The following is a 17332-nucleotide window of genomic DNA, read 5'->3' as shown; positions in this document are numbered from 1 at the left end:
GCCATGGCTCACGGGCCCAGCCGCTCCGCGGCATGTGGGATCTTCCCGGACCGGGGCACGAACCTGTGTGCCCTGCATCAGCAGGCGTACTCTCAACCACTGCTCCACCAGGGAAGCCCTAAAGGACATAACCTTGAGTCCTAGTTCTTCTACCCATTAGCTCTGGGATTCTGACAAACCCATTTAGTCTGAGTTCCACCTACCCTTTTTTTTTTTTAATTTTTATTATTATTGTGTTTTTATTTATTTTTGGCTGCGTTGGGTCATTGTTGCTGTGCGCGGACTTTCTGTAGTTGTGGCGAGTGGGGGGCTACTCTTCGTTGTGGTGCGCGGGCTTCTCATTGCGATGGCTTCTCTTGTGGAGCACAAGGCTTCAGGAGTTGTGGCACGTGGGCTCCAAAGCGCAGGCTCGGTAGTTGTGGCCCACGGGATTAGTTGCACCGCGGCATGTGGGATCTTCCTGGACCAGGGCTCGAACCCGTGTCCCCTGCATTGACAGGCGGATTCTTAACCACTGCGCCACCAGGGAATCCCCCACCTACCATTTCGTAAAATACAAACTCACAAAGTTTACAAACAAGGTTTTAGAAAGAATCCCTGGAGATAATATATGTAAAAACATTCTGTAAAATGTTTACTAAACCTTCATAATTAGTGTTACTCCTACTAATAAATGATTTCGCCCCGCGTTTCACAGTGAAATATAATGACAAAATAGAATGTTGTTTTCTAGGCACTGCTCTCTCCACTAGATTCTGGGGCCTCATCTGGGAGGGATAAAATGACTTCACAGGTGTTTGAATTCATTAGGCAGTTACACACAATTCTTTCTTTCCTCAGAATATCTGGTCTCTCATGGAAAAATAGAATGGAACTTAATTTGTACTCACGTTAGCGTATCATTTGGATGACCTGCATTTGTTTAGATTATTGAAGGAACAAGATAATGTGGGTTGATTTGATGGTCCAGAATAGAAGAAAAATGGATTTATTGAGAAATATGATCCTCATTGTAAAATATCTGGGGTGTTTAGTTTAGGAGTTGTTACGGAACCTATTCGAGAATGGAATTTCCTGATGCTCCTTAAAAGGGAATGCTTGAGTCACAGAGGCTAAATAAAGACTCAAGCATATCCTGTAATTTTTATTATTTTCTGGCTACCAAAAGTTATAGCACAGTGTTACTATACACTGTGGGTTTTATTAATGTTCGATTTGCCCGTGGCATGGGTTGCATGAGTTTGTCTAAGTGTTGCTGGTTCATTGCTGTATTGAAGGTGCCTAACTGGTCACATTATGTGGGGACAGGGATAACTAACGTGTTTGAACAAGGGCATGTTAAGTATGGCGCCGGAAGCTGGAGCAGCCCAGTCAGGTATTTTAACCAGTCCTTTCCACTTGCCCTTTGCTTCGTCCACACTTACTGAGTACCAGTCACACACCTGGAAAAAAGCTTCTTGCTTGTCTCCCAGCAGGGTTCTTGGGGCCAGGAGCCAATCAAAATGATTGACAATTTAGTTCGGGAGCATCCACTAAACCACAACTATTAAAGCAAGACAGAATTCCCATAAGACGAATGCTTTTTGGATCTAATCCAATGATAATAATCTATTAAACCAAGTTGTCTAATCTTATGAGTTAACTTGAAAAGAGAAGTGGGTGCAGGGTGAATTGCAAAATGTTTGCACGTGTAAGTTCAATTTATTTAATTTTAAATAATTAGGGCATGGCAATGATTAGTGCTAATTGGAGCTGTGTTGGGCTGAAAGAATTATCCAAATATGTTTTGAAGACTCATTGAGAGATTTTTGCAGTAAATCTTAACTCTAGGATTTTTTAAAATTGATATTGCTAAAAATCAAAGATCTACATCTTAATAAAAAAAAATACCAGACTTGAAATCTAGTACTTTAATGATAGCTACAAAGGCTGGATGTACTTAAAAAGGAAGATTAATGGGGAGAGTTTTAATGGCCCTCAAAATAGGTCTTTAATAAATGCAGAATTCTTTTTTTTAATTTGAAGTAAGATCAAACTTTTGGGTTGTATTGAAATCTTATTCAAGTGGAAGACAAATACTGCTATAGTTACGTGGGTTTCACAGTTGTGAAATTCCTTTCTGTTTCAAAATCTTCTTGTGAAGCTACCTGTGAACTTTCTGAAACACCTTAGATCACATATATAATCTTTAAAAGTTAGTATATGATTAAAATTTAATTTCAAATCTCACAATAAAAGAGGGAATAAAAGAAATTTGGTAGGTAATATTTACACAAAAATTCCATCTGTTTAGATTGGTAGCCACCACCAATGGGCTCCCAAAATTGCATTTTGCTAAGTTGCTAAGCTTCTGGCAAGAAGACACACTTGGAGAGGCCATCAGAACAGAATCTGAACTGAAAACTTGCTAGTATTTTCGTGTGTTCTCAAACATCTGGCTCATGGCCACTTGGCAGCTATATGAATCATTTCTGTGTCTGCATAACATGAAACATGCAACTAGTTTATTATTCATGAAGTCAGTATAATCGAAGGTCACCCTTTTGATTAATTTCAGCTAATAAAAGCACGCATTTAAAAATGCTTATTTGATGGTACAAATATTACTTGGTGCTCTTAGAAAAGATATCCCACTTCTTTATAATAAGTATTGCCATCTAGGTTTACTATTTACTTTCCAGAAGAACTTCACTTTCGGAGTAATAAGATGCATAGACGTTGAGAGATGACTGTTCTTTTCATGAGAACTAAAATTATGTTTTTCGTCTTTTCTCACATCACCCATCCCTAGACTCAAATTTTGTTTTTCAGGTATTTTCAAATAACTAGCCTTAGGTTACCGCTGATATCACTACTTTGCTACTCCTCACATCTCTTCCTATATTCAAGGGAACAAACCAAATAGTCCACCCAAGAAAGATTTGAAAGTAGAGGGTTTTGTTTTTTGTTCTTTGTTTTTTTTCTGTAGTAGATTCTAGTAACCATAACTTCCCTTCCTACTCTGATCACTTGAAAATCTGGCATGGGCACTTGTTTATTCTGTTTTCAGTTAGGCAAGGATAAAGGGGAGGAGAGGTGATGACCCCAGTTCTCCTTGCTTAGTAAACCCAGAATGTTCTACTCAGGTGTTCTTATTGAGAATTCCAGTTCTGTTTAATTCTGCTCTGAATGACTAATAATTATAATGCCTAAGTATGTGCCAGAGTGTTGTCTGGGAATTTCTGAATGGTTGTAATCACCAGATATTGAGAGATGAATTTTAAAAATTGATGGATGTTTTCCCAAGTGAACATTTTCTTTCAAAGGCTCTAATTACTCTACCTCAGTTTCTCAATCAAAAAAAAAAAGTGTTATTGCATACATCAGTGGGTATTTTGCGAATATAGACAAAATCCACATGAGAATTATATAGATAAAAGGCTACATTTTTATTTATTTATTTTGCTGTACGCGGGCCTCTCACTGTTGTGGCCTCTGCCGTTGCGGAGCACAGGCTCCAGATGCGCAGGCTCAGCGGCCACGGCTCACGGGCCCAGCCGTTCCGCGGCATGCGGGATCTTTCCGGACCGGGGCATGAACCCGTGTCCCCTGCATCGGCAGGCGGACTGTCAACCACTGCGCCACCAGGGAAGCCCCATTCATCCATTTTGACATTGAATTTACTCTTCATATTTAGCAGAAGACAAATGTAATTATAGAATGGGAACACATTTATTTCCATGTAAAGACATTAAGCATTGAATTTATGCTTATTAACAAACACCTACCTATTAGGTATGTATGTTGTTTTATATATATGTGTGTATATATATACACATATATATATATAAAATTTTCCTTTTCTTATTGGTGTCTTTTGTGTCTTCACAGGAAAACTGCCACACTCATTAAATAGCTGTCTTTTCTCTTTGAGAGAAGATGGATGTCTCTTGGCCTCCCCACTGAGTGAAGTCTCATTATAATTTGTCTCTTTATGTTTCCAAAATGCTGGACTCACATGCTTACCTCATTAATGAGACTGGAACGCATCTCATAATGGCTGGTTTGTCTCACTAAAGCCACACAGAGTTAAAAGAATGTTGCTGTTTAATCCATTGGTGCAGGAAATGCATTTGCAATGCAGTTACCCATTTGAGGAGAAATGGATAGAAAAAGAGGTCCTTTTCCAAATTCAATTAATTTGGGGCTCTTTTATTTTGATTTCTCCCCCTATTAGGTGTCATCTTAAAGTATAGGCAAAGGAACTTAATAAGAACCAAAAGTGTTTTGATAGAGAGGTGTCTTCTTTGGTTTAAAGCTTTTTTTGTTTCTTAGGTCACGAAGGCTATTTTCTTCACATATTTTCTTCATAAAGGCTGGATTGTTTCATGGCTAACCTGATTTGACCATAGCGCACTGCCTGGTGGGAAGTGTTAAACCCCTTATTTTAAGCTAAACAAGATTACTCTGAAGGCTGGCATTCAGGGGCTAGCTTTTAGTATAATGGGATAGGGGCTGTGGCACACCCCTTGCAGTTTCAGTAATTGAACTCTTTGGGTACTTCAGTTTCTAATAGTTAGCTCTGGAAGCAGCTTGCCATGGGTACACAAGGAATTGCTAACTGCTTGATTTCCCCGTGTTAGCTTAATGAGGAAGACTGGGTCACCATGCCAACCAAAACACCCTAGCTATGTGTTTAGAAGCGTCCTTTCCTTAATATTTGCTTCTTGTTTGGGGGTTTCTAGTAAACTATAGAAGCTGTAGAGTGTCAGACAAAACCCAAACAGGATTTGAAATTGGTATATCATCTCTCATACAATCCATATAAACAACTGTGGTCATTTAACCTGAATTAAATGGTCATTTACTTCATTTTGTTCTATCCTTTTAATTCTGAAGACATGTAAAATGTTAATAGGCACTTATGTTGGTTTTGATTGTCAGTTATTAATATTTCTTGGCTCGTAGGTTTCAGATATTGATCTATCAAAGGCCATCTATTTAATTTTGTTTGGTTTCTAGCAGCTTTTATTCTAGTAACAACCGTTCTTTAAAATAGACTTTCTTTTTTAGAACAGTTTTAGGCTTACAGAAAACTTGAGTAGAACAGAGTTCCCGTATATTTCACATACAGTTTTGCCTATTATTGACAGCTCACACTAGTATAGTATCTGCATTACAATTAATTAACCAATGCTGATATGTTGTTATTAAATAAAGTTCATAGTTATTTCAGATTTCCTTCATTTTTACCTCATGCACTTTTTCTCTTCCAGGATGCCGTCTAGGATAGCACATTACATTTATTTGTCATGTCTCCTTAGGCTCCTCTTGGTTGTGATGGCTTCTCAAACTTTATTTTTGATAACCTTAACAGTTTCGAGGATTCCTAGTCAGATATTTTGTAAAAATGTTCTCTATTAGAATTGGCTTGATGTTTTTTGCATGATTAGACTGAGTTTATGGGTTTTGAGAGGAAGCACACAGATAAAGTGACATTTGCATCATGTAATATCAAGGATGAAGGGCACGTTATCAACATGACTTATCACTATTCAGGTTGACCTTGATCATTTGGCTGAGATAGTGTTTTTCAGGTTTCTCTACTGTAAAGTTATTCCCTCCTGCTCCCCCTTTTTCATATCATTTTATTATATCATTTATCAGTATGGACTCATGGATATTTTATACTTTAGGTTATAACCCAATACTACTTATTTTACTGCTCAAGTTGTTCTGGCTTCGGCCAGGAGAGCTCTTTAAGTAAGCTCCTATGTCCCTTTGGCACTTTGCCATATCCCATGGGTGGCTGCCTGAGTGTGTGTGCGCGCGCGCGCACGTGCGTGTGTGTGTGTGTGTGTGTGTGTGTGTGTGTGTTGAGCACTTTCTTACTTTCTAGCACTACAAGATGCTCCAGGATCATCTTGTATATTTCCTGCTCCAGTCCTAAAATCAGTACATTTCTCCAAGGAACCTTGGTTTCTTTTATTGGAAAATGGTATTCGAAATCAAGATGTGAACACTAGGTAACACCTTTTAAGAAATAAATAAAACAAAATTTTAAGTAAAATTAAGGAGGTGTTTTCAAGTACGCTTAAATGAAAGAAGAATAGATGGTTGTCTTAGGTTTCTTCTCTTTACATCACATTTAAAAACTATTTTAAATGTCCATTTTTACCGATGTTACCTAGTATCATATATATGAAGAAATATGAGATTTCAAATAGGCTAATAGTTGTAGTTATAATTGAAATAAGAAAAAAAATCCTGTTGTTTCTGGTGGCTTTTTACTACCAAATCGATCCAAATATATTTGATTTTAAACTTCAGATAAATATCCTGTGTCATTCCTTATATCAGATACATGAAATACGCTTCAACACTCTCTGGATTTTTATATAACTATACTCTCCCTTGATGAAAACCTTGTTGGGTAAGTTATAATCTGGTCTAAAAAAATCTGTACATTTTCATCAGTGAATTTCCATCTGTAACTGATTTTATTGAGATGCTAAATATTTTTCTGGACATGTGAAATACTTCCTGATAGATGGCCAAACTTAACAAAGTATTATGGTGTATTGTAGAGTCAGCTTGAATAAATGAAAAAAATTCCTTATAATCTAACGTGTTAAGTATCTCACCAACATACTTTTTTTTAAATGCCCTTAGTTTTTAAATTCTTTCCTCACAAAGACTGGATATGCCCACCCATTGAACCTCTTTATAGCTTTTGAAAAAGCAAACATTAAAATTCTTTTATCTTTTCTGTTGGTATGGAAAAAAGTTTCTGATGTTGTATAGAGGGTAATTATTAATAAGGAAACCCATTTTTCCTTTGAAGGGAAACAGAACTACCTGACAACTTGGTTACGGCAAAACTTTGATTAATCACATGAATATATTCTAGAAAAAAGTTTCTAATTATACTTTTAGCCATGCATTCCTTCTTGTCACATATTCAGAAAAATCTGCTTTTGTATTCATGTTTTGGAGTGAGTCTTCAGTGAGAACTATTTCAGAAAGGAGGACAGTGAGGAGAAATCCTATATTGTTGATAAAGTGAAAGCTTATGACTTCAGTGATGAATGGTGGATACAAAATAGGGAATGCTCGATTTTTGTTATGTCTGGGTAGCCTTTTCTCTCAGTTATTCTTATAACTTTCAGATACTGATTTTTATCTACGTTATTATTACAACTCTACTATCATTGCCAAGGGCTTAATTTGGAATTAAATGGGCCTTATGTGTAAGTAATTTATTTTCATTAGTTTGCCAAAAAGTGAGTCTCATGATGGTTTTAATACTCTAAGGCAGAATGTTTACATTTTTCTTTCACTGAGTCTAAAATAATCCTTTTCAGTTTCCTTTATGTCTCACAAATTGTGAGTGCAGAAGACAGTATTGAAGTTGCCATCATGAGTGGCAGTTTTCCTTGAATAATAGAGAGGGGAGCTGTTGTAGTTGATTTTTGCTTTTCTCTTGTATTATTTCCTTAGTCAAAGACTCCCCATAGGAGAAAATCACCACAGGGCTTCTAGACATCACCGCTAATTAATATGGCAGGGTCTTCTCATCAGCTTTGCCTTCATATTTCAGGTGATGTGTGGGAAAGCCTTTTATGTTCTATGATAAATTTCTCATTATTTGCTTAAGCTGTAGCTACATTCTTGTATTCGATTAGTGTGCCCAAAGAATAGAGATAAAATTGTCAACCATGAACTTTGTATTCTTAGCTGATTTCCATTCTATGATTTCCTATGTTTGACAGTTCCATAAAAATCCCTGTAAGATTTTGTGATTAGCAATGTATAGTTCTTTAAAATGAAATGGAGATTAGGTCTGATTTCCCTTTTTATGTTAAAGAAGAATTTTTAAAAAGATGAATGTATTTGAACTTTTAGAGAAATTAGACTTTCATAAAGCAGATTTACATCATTTTGTAAGTAAATAGTGAATTAAACCATGAAGGAACCCTGTCCCTTCAATAACTGACATAAACTGTGTCTGATAAGAATTTTTTTAGTGGTGCAATTTCCCATTTCTAATTCTACTTTTGAAATGAAGTTGTAGTCAGAAAACTGTTCCTCCAGAACATATGTCATTGCTTTTGTGTGTACTTTTCATGGAGAAAGATTGAAACAGGCAAAAAGTGTTATGATATAAAGGTGACAAGGCCAAGTTTCTGTATATGATGACAACAAGCTATTTTTAAATAGCCTTGGAGTTGTGCAATATTGTTTAATTTATGAGGCTTCATAAGGGATTAGGAGTGAGGATTTATCATAACAAGATTCAGAATGTGTGAGATGATAGGTATAAACAGACTTTTGATTTGAGGGTCAGAGTTAGTTTAAGAATAATTTATTTGAATACCTACAAATGTCAGAGTGTGTATTAGCTTCTGGGGATTCAAAGATGTGTCAGTGATTATACCCCAGATATAAAAGAGTGCTTTGGGGTAATATTATCATAATTTTGTATCCCAACTAGGGTGCATTGTGAAATTAAGAGATTTTCTAGCAAAATTAAGGTAAGGATCACGAAATAATTGTAGATAGATTGAATACGGACATGGAAAAGTATTTTTTAATGAAGAAACAATTATAAAATTATAGCTACCGTAAATACTAAATATAGAAAATTATAGGAACTAACACATCAGATACTTAAGTACCTATGACCAGAATTTAGATTTGTTAACATTATTTGCATATTTAAAAAAAAATTTTTTTTTAACCCAAGAAATATAAGTTTAGGCACATCGAATTGTCAAACCTTGTTTTTTACAATAAATTTTGGGAGGCTGTGAATAAATAGCAATTACGCAGAAATTTGAAGCCCCCTTTGTCTCTTATCCATCAGTCCATCTCCCTGCCCTATCCTGTCCCAGAGGTTTCATCATCTCATGTTTGGTGTAATTATTTCTAGACTGGGAAAAAACAAAAACAAGCTAACAAAAAACCTTTACATATATGTGTATGCATTTGTGAAAAATAGATGCTATTTTTTCCTGAATAGCCAATATGGTTTTATGATACGAATATTTTACACAATGATTATTCACTAGTCATGTTACTTTAAAATGATTTGGTTTGTCTTAATTGCTATATAGCATTTTTCATGTTGATATATATGTATGCATATATATAAATATTTGTATCTCTTTATATATATTATATATAGCTTATATATATGGTCTTCCTTTTTTTTTTTTTGCTCTACGCGGGCCTCTCACTGTTGTGGCCTCTCCCGTTGCGGAGCACAGGCTCCGGAAGCGCAGGCTCAGCGGCCATGGCTCACGGGCCCAGCCGCTCCGCGGCATGTGGGACCCTCCCGGACCGGGGCACGAACCTGTGTCCCCTGCGTCGGCAGGCGTACTCTCAACCACTGCGCCACCAGGGAAACCCTGGTCTTCCTTTTAATTACCTTATAGATTAGATTATATGGTCATACCATAATTTATTTTCATATTGCTCTATTGAAATTTTTAGCTATTTCCTTATTTTTGCTTTTATAAATACTGCTGCATTAGATGACATTGTATTTAGATCTGAGAGGTTTTGTTAGAGAGTAACTAAATCCAGATTACCAAATGATAGGGAATACAAATTATTAATTTTCCTAAACACTTCCAAATTTTTCACCCAAATTGTACAATTTATGTTTTTCACAATGTGCGATAGTTGTCATTTCAACACAATTTCAGGGACTTTAATATCCAATTCTTTTTTTTTGTTTTTTCACTTAGGTTCATTTGAAATATATTCTTTTCACTTCAGCTTTCATTTTATTAATGAGATTGAGCATCTTTTCAAATGTTTATTGTTGTCTTTTCTCTGAATTTCCTGTCTGTAGTTTCACATCTGTATTTACTCTTGGATTATTTGCTTTTTGTGGTTCATACTTAGAAGTCTCACTTTTTTTTTTTCTGAGAACAAACCCTCTGTCTTCTGAATGTTGCAACAAGACTTGAATGTTTCAACCCTGAATTCTACTTATTCCAAAGACCTCAATTCCTTTATAGCCTGACTTTCATTTATTATGCTGAGTCCAATTTGTCCCAGAGACTGAAAGAAAGCATTATTTATGTTTCATTATGGTTTCTTCATTTAGAATGAGGGAAATATGCCTTAGACTGTGAAATGAAAGCCAGAGTCCAACAGTATTTTTAGTGGTAGTAATAAGAATTAGACTTGTGCAAATATGTGATGATTCTCAGCCTTGCCTATATTACAATCTCCTATGGAGATTTTAGTCAGACTAGGGTATCAGTATTTTTAAAAGCTCACAATTGATATTGATGGTCCTTTAGGTTTGAAAACTATCATTGAAAACAACTAAGATTTTTCTCCTTTCAAAGTATTTTTCTAGGCAGAGTAGAATACGCAAAGCTCCAAGAGCACATGGGCTCTCATTTCTTCTTACAGGTGTATATCCAGCACATAGAAGAAGAGTGTCTGCCACATAAAGCAGCCTTCATGATGTGTTGAATGAACTGATTACGCTTTTGCTATTAAATTTCAATCATTTTCTAATGCTCCCAATCAAAGGTTATACTTAGATCATGTTTAAATTTCCCAGCCTTTGGAATTCATCTTCTATATGTGGTTTTTACTAGTTTTGGCTTTCAAGTCTATGGTGGCAGTTCATCAGAATTCTCATGCCTTATCTTTGAAATAACTGTGTTGAATCTATTTGACGCACCAAGCCAAGAACAAAACAATGCAGAAATGCTAGGCTAATTGTATGGTCACTTGGCTCCTAGTTGTAGCTCAATAAAAAATTGTTAATTTGATTTAATCCATAAATCAGAATGTAAGGATTAAAATTAATAACTAAAATCTTTTCATGCTTTTTTTTTGCACCTTTTAAGGCCATCTCCACAGGAATAGTGAATGTGAGGTTAGAAGAGAGATTTGGTTTTATCAGAATCCCATTTTTATAGGTGATAATTTTAAACAAAATTCTGTGAGAAGGCATTAAAGAGACTTGAAAGTTGCAATTTCAAATTTTGGCTACCACTTTTTTAAAGTATCAGCCTATCACAAGGCTTTAGAAACTCTTCTACTTTAAACATTTAAACATCAATTTTCTTTTACCTGTTAGCTCAGTTTTCCTTTAATAGTATAATTTATTTAGCCCTTGTAGACTTCACCATTATGGCAGAATGAGTGTATGGAGCATCTCACTTCACAACCTTTATGTCTCTTGATCTTAGTTATTATGTCAGTTGTTTAAATCAGAGACTATATGTGAAAATGTTTTAAAATGTAAAGTACTTCATGCTAGTATTTTATTTTTATGCTTTTTCATTTTTCTCATTTTCTCAGCACTTAGCCTTCTTATATAGTATTTATCGTTGAATAGTTTTCATTACTCACATTTTTGTTTTGTAGTTTAGTATACTTAAATATTCTTCTAGCATTATTAAACTAGAATCATTTTATCATATCTTAAATCTTGTTTTATTTTGATAGAAATTTATTAAAATTTAATGATGCTTTTATTAAAAATTAATGGATATGGCTTCCCTGGTGGCGCAGTGGTTGAGAGTCCGCCTGCCGATGCAGAGGACACAGGTTCGTGCCCCGGTCCGGGAGGATCCCACATGCCGCGGAGCGGCTGGGCCCGTGAGCCATGGCTGCTGAGCCTGCGTATCCGGAGCCTGTGCTCCGCAGTGGGAGAGGCCGCGGCAGTGAGAGGCCCGCAAACCGCAAAAAAAATACAAAAATAAAAATTAATGGATAAGGTAGGTTTGCCTTATGGCATTTCTATATTTAGGAATCAGATAGAATTATGTAATTATTTAGGCTAACTTCTTCTGGAGTTTCACGCTAGCAAAGAAACCTGATTAATTTCCCTCCCCAAGGTTCTCTTACTCCCTTGCTTTTCTTGCCTGATTACAGCTTGGTTTTTGTAACACCTTCTTCCTTCTGCTCATCCTCTCTGCTTACCCCCGCCAGAAGATTTTGTAATAGAATGGCCCTAATTACACTTAGAACACTTGGTTAATACTTAGTTACAAAATGGACTTTTGGTACAAATACAAAGTTGAATTGTTTTCCAAGATCTGTCTCCTTTATGATACCTTGATACCTGGCCTGATTTGTCTTTGACAAATGATGTGTTTCTCTTGCATAATCTAAGAATACTCAGTTTCGTGATTGATCCAACAAGTTATTACAACTTTTTACATATGGTTTTATGCGTTTTTTTCCCTAAAATCAAGAAATTTTAGGACTTTTGCTAGGTAGAATTTCAGGGGAGCAAAAGAATAGTTTGCAAAAGTTATTCTTAGATGAAAATGAGTCTTCAAACATTGCATTTTGATAGGGCAGACCTGCAATTGAAAGTTTGGTGATGAATGAACGTATTACTCCCCCAACCATTAAAAATTCCATATAACATTACGTGAATTAATTTTGAGCACAAGTCTGCCACAGATGTTTTTAAAACACTGAGGCAGTTAATTCTGTGAATTTAGTGTTACTGTGATACGATATTAACGAACAATTTCTATTTTGGGCATCCCGAGTCTGAGGTACCTACGGTGGCTATGAGTGTGCCCAACAGGCAATTGGATAAATGACCATGGAGATGAAGGAAAGTTAAGGTGGTGTCCTTAGTATTTACTAATAAATTTTAAAATCATGATCCTTGCTGAGATTATTCAGTTCAGAGTAGAGATGGAGCAGATGATCCATGATGAGTTCTGTGGCTTCCAGCAATTAGAGTTGGGGTGAACAAGGGAGAGTCAGAGGAGGAGAGGCCAGTGACAGTTTAATGCAGACACTGTTTTAATAGAACTTGTACATGCTCAAAATATATTGTTTTGTGGACTAAGGTTTTTTTCTTTTCTGGGTGGGTATAATTGACATTTAACATTGTATTAGCTTTAGGTATACTACATGATGATTTGATACATGTATATATTGCAAAATGAATACCACAGTAAGTTTAGTTAACATCCATCGCCACAGACACAAACATTTCTGTTTTTTTTCTTGTGACAACAACATTTAAGGTCTATTCTCTTAGCAACTTTCAAATTTGCAATACAGTGTTGTTAACTATAGTCACCGTGCTATACATTACGTCCCCACGACTTATTTATCTTATAACTGGACGTTTTTACCTTTTGACCACCTTTATCCCTTCAACCATTTTGCCCATCCCCCCAACACCTGCCTCTGGCAACCACCAATCTGTTTTCTTTAATCTATGAGCTCAGTGTTTTGCTTTTTTTTTTTTAATATTCCACCTATAAGTGAGATCATACAGTATTTGCCCTTCTCTGTCTGATTTATTTCACTTAGCGTAATGCCTTCAGGGTCTATCTGTGTTGTTGCAATTGGCAGGCTTTTCTTTTTTATGGTTGAATAATATTCCATTGTATATACGTCCCACATTTTCTTTATCCATTCATCCATTGATGGACATTTGGGTTGTTTCTGTGTCTTGGCTGTTGTAAATAATGCTGCAGTGAACAGTGATCATGGGTGTGCAGGTATCTTTTCAAGATAGTGATTTAGTTTTCTTTGGATAAATACCCAGAAATGGAATTACTGAATCATATGGTAGTTCTATTTTTAATTCTTTGAAGAGCCTCAAAAATGTTTTCCGTAGTGGCTGCACCACTTTACATTCCCACCAATAGTGCAAAAGTGTTCCTTTTTCGTCACTTCCTTGCCAACACTTGCTATTTCTTGTCTTGTTGACGATAGCCATTCTAACAGGTGTGAGGTGATACCTCATTGTGGTTTTGATTTGCATTTCCCTGAAGATTAGTGATGTTGCGTACCTTTTCCTATACCTATTGGTCATCTGTATATCTTCCCTGGAAAAATGTCTGTTCAAATCTGCTGTCCATTTTTTAAACAGATTGTTGTTTTTTTCTATTAAGTTGTATGAGTTCTTTATATATTTTGTATATTAACCCCTTACCAGACACATGACCTGCAAGTATTATCTTCCATTCGGTAGGTGGCCTTTTTATTTTGTTTGATGGTTTCCTTTGCTGTGCAGAAGCTTTTTGGTTTGATGTAGTCCCACTTGTTTATTTTTGCTTTTGTTGCCTTTTATAGATTGTTTTTTAAACTAAATATTTGGCATATTCTTTGCATGGTTCCAAGCACATTTCTGAATGTCTTTGAGGAAGATAGTTTTATATAGTGCCAGAATGTGTGCAGTAAGAGATCACATTAGCAGTGGATCATTAAAGTTGGGATATGGTGTCCATCCTTCCCCCTTCCCCACTGCTTCTTCAGGACTTAAATTATTTGAGGTCACTAAATTCTTATTCAGGTTGAAAGAGTTTGCCAGAAATTTCTCATTAACAGGGATGCCCTTTGGCCTTCCTCTCACAATTTGCTGTCTTTCTCTTGAAATAAGTCCATTATTAAAGTCATTTTATTTTTAAAAAGTTATCGACATGAAAATTTTAGGATTCACGAGGAGTCTTATTAGATGTTTATTGTCACTGATGTCACTGAGAGCACAGGGTAGCAGATGAAAACCCAGTTTATAAATTCTGCAAGGAGATTCAAGACAATTAAATGGGGACTGGCATAGACATACCATAGTTTTTACTATCCGAAAGTAGATTGTTCCTGTGAAACCTTTTGCAAGCCGAAATGGCTTAAAGCAAATAAGCTATTACCTGAGGGCACGTCTTGCTAACTGGATGTACCAGATAAATCAAGATAAAGTGCAAATGCTCACAGAAACAGTTTAAAGCGATGGCAGTTTGATGCTGAGTACAGCTCCTGGGGAAGGAGCTTGGTGGTGCCACTCACTGGGGTACGCACTGCCTCTGTAGATGGCTCCCTGCAAAAACAAATGCTGAACCTATTTTCACTTTTCACCTTTTTTGTAAAAGTGAAAATCCTCTTTGCATGTTTGTTGTTGTTAATGAAAATAAGTACTAATTTAGGTCTTTTGTAAAAGCAAGGTGGCATAAAGTGAGCTTTTGAAAAGACTGTAGCTAAATGCGATTGAGGCATGCAGAATCCTGTCATACTCCATATTTTTTGGCATGTCTGCTCTTTGTTTTCCCCAGAATCTAAACTATAAAATGAAAGAAGACATTTATTAGATGTCTACTATATCCCATATACAGTGCTAAGTACTTCCACTTTGTAGTCTTATTTTGACCTGACACCAGTTTCGAGAGGGAAGTGTATTCAACCCGTTTTATAGAGGTCAAGAAATTGAAGATTTGGTTATTGGTATTTAGAGAGGAACAAGAAGAAAAGATACTCATCAAAAGTTATATGCAGAGTAGAATTCCGTAGTCCATTTTTTTTAAGCTTACAATATCTGTAAGCATGTTTAAAGGAGATGGAAAGGAAGTCACGTATTTCAAACCTAATGCTCTGATTTTAGTTGTCCATTTAAAGTATTTCTCATCTCTAAGTGTTGTATTCCTATGTTGTCTTGATGATGATCTTAATTTTTTTCCCCCTCTCTTTTGGTTTCAGAGGAAGAACTTGTCTCTTTTTCTCAGCATTAGTTTGTTAACTTTCTGGGGAACTTCCCTTTTGGGTGCCCGTTTATACTGGATGGGAAACAAACCACCAAGCTTTTCCAACTCTGACAACCCAGCTGCTGATTCGGATAGCCTCCTGGCTCGCACACTCACCTTCTTCTACTTGCCAACCAAGAACCTTTGGCTGTTGCTCTGCCCAGATACCCTCAGTTTTGATTGGTCAATGGATGCCATTCCTCTGCTCAAAACAATTTGTGATTGGAGAAACCTACACACTGTGGCCTTCTATACTGGACTCCTCCTCCTTGCCTACTATGGTTTGAAGAGCCCAAGCGTAGAAAGAGAATGCAACGGGAAATTTGTAACAAATGGCAAGCAGAATGCAAATGGACATAGCTGCCATTCAGAGGTGGAGTACCGGAACTCAGAGATTAAGCCCAGCTTTCCATCCAAAGTAGAAAATGGCATTAAAAATAATGTATCACAGAGAACACGGCTTCCTTCTACAGAGAACATTGTTGTTTTGTCTTTATCTTTGTTAATAATACCCTTCGTTCCTGCCACGAACCTGTTTTTCTATGTTGGCTTTGTAATTGCAGAGCGAGTACTGTATATTCCTAGTATGGGCTTCTGCCTCCTCATTACAGTGGGTGCGAGAGCCCTTTATGTCAAAGTCCAAAAGCGGTTTCTCAAGAGCTTGATTTTTTATGCTACAGCTACGTTAATTGTTTTCTATGGACTCAAGACGGCGATCAGGAACGGAGACTGGCAGAATGAGGAAATGCTGTATAGGTCAGGGATAAAAGTAAACCCAGCTAAAGGTAATATTTTATTTTATACTTTTGCCTGGACGGTTTACTTTTTCTGCCTTTTTATATCTTTGCTTCTTGCCTTAAAACACACAGTATTAAGGAAGAAGAGGTTCTTTTACTCAATACTTATAATTTTTGTTTTTTTTTAAGCCAGGGAGCAGTACCATTATCTTAGAAACATCCAGCATTCCATATTTGGAATAGGGAAGTGTTTTCCTATGTTTCTGACTATACTTGTCCAGAGGAATTAGAGCTCCTATTGTGTAAAAATACTGACTATCGTAAGAATTTAGAAAAAGGCCTGGTTTCCACATTCTAAAATACTGGCACGGACATCATCTCTTTTCATCATGCAATGAAAGTCAGGTTATCCCACATAAGTATAGTTTAGCTCTTCTGTTTTCCAAGCACTGCCTGAGGAAATACCACAAGGCTTACACTGATACCTTTAAAAGATTTGGAGGTAAGGCCACCTCTGAACCTTGACATGGTGTCTGTAGGTATCAGTGTGTGTGCGTGCAAGTGTGAGTCACCCTTAGCTTCGCAGAGACTAAATAAATAATCTGGGTATTGCCAAGCAGTTCTCATATTCTTATTTGAACGTCCTTAAGTCACTTAAGGAAATAAACTTTTCACTATACAAGGAGAAGATGGAGCATATTTTTCATTACTGCTTTTGATTTAAAAAATTATTTTAGTAAATCTCAGAATCTATTGCTTGAGTAGAAAGTAGCCTTTAAAGCATAAATGAATAGTCAAAAGCTGTTAATTCAGTGATCTCTCTGGTTTAGGCAATGAATGATGAGAGAAGCTAGAGAGCAGTTGAATGAAAAGAAGTGTACATTTTAAGTGTAGAAATATATCATAGTAAATAGTGCCAAAGAGTCTTGTTCTTCATAAGGCACTTTTTAGTGTTTTATCCTTCAAATTATGGTTGCTTGCATAGCATTTGAACTGGGCTTTTTCCAACACATTTCTGTACCAGTTATTCAAATACTGAATGTGTGAAACTGTTCCTAACGAATGGAATGGCCGCTGATATGTATCAGG

The 17332-nt window shown here is 36.3% G+C and overlaps 1 protein-coding gene across 3 annotated transcripts in view; it reads left to right on the top strand.

The window, feature by feature from the left end:
• The window catches only part of TMTC2 (transmembrane O-mannosyltransferase targeting cadherins 2), a 769790-nt gene that overhangs the window by 182199 nt on the left and 570259 nt on the right, over window positions 1–17332 (top strand). For all 3 annotated transcript variants that reach the window (XM_024737154.1, XM_024737155.1, XM_024737153.1), the window contains exon 3: window positions 15463–16291. In XM_024737154.1, the coding sequence (XP_024592922.1) occupies window positions 15463–16291 (829 nt within the window). The remainder of the gene's footprint in view (window positions 1–15462; window positions 16292–17332) is intronic.

The sequence above is a fragment of the Neophocaena asiaeorientalis genome, unplaced genomic scaffold, assembly GCF_003031525.2.
Source record: "Neophocaena asiaeorientalis asiaeorientalis breed wild unplaced genomic scaffold, Neophocaena_asiaeorientalis_V1.1 scaffold134, whole genome shotgun sequence".
In the NCBI taxonomy this organism is placed as follows: Eukaryota; Metazoa; Chordata; class Mammalia; order Artiodactyla; family Phocoenidae; genus Neophocaena; species Neophocaena asiaeorientalis.
The sequence above is the reverse complement of the archived record's forward strand: the minus strand, read 5'-3'. Positions and strand labels throughout refer to the sequence as shown.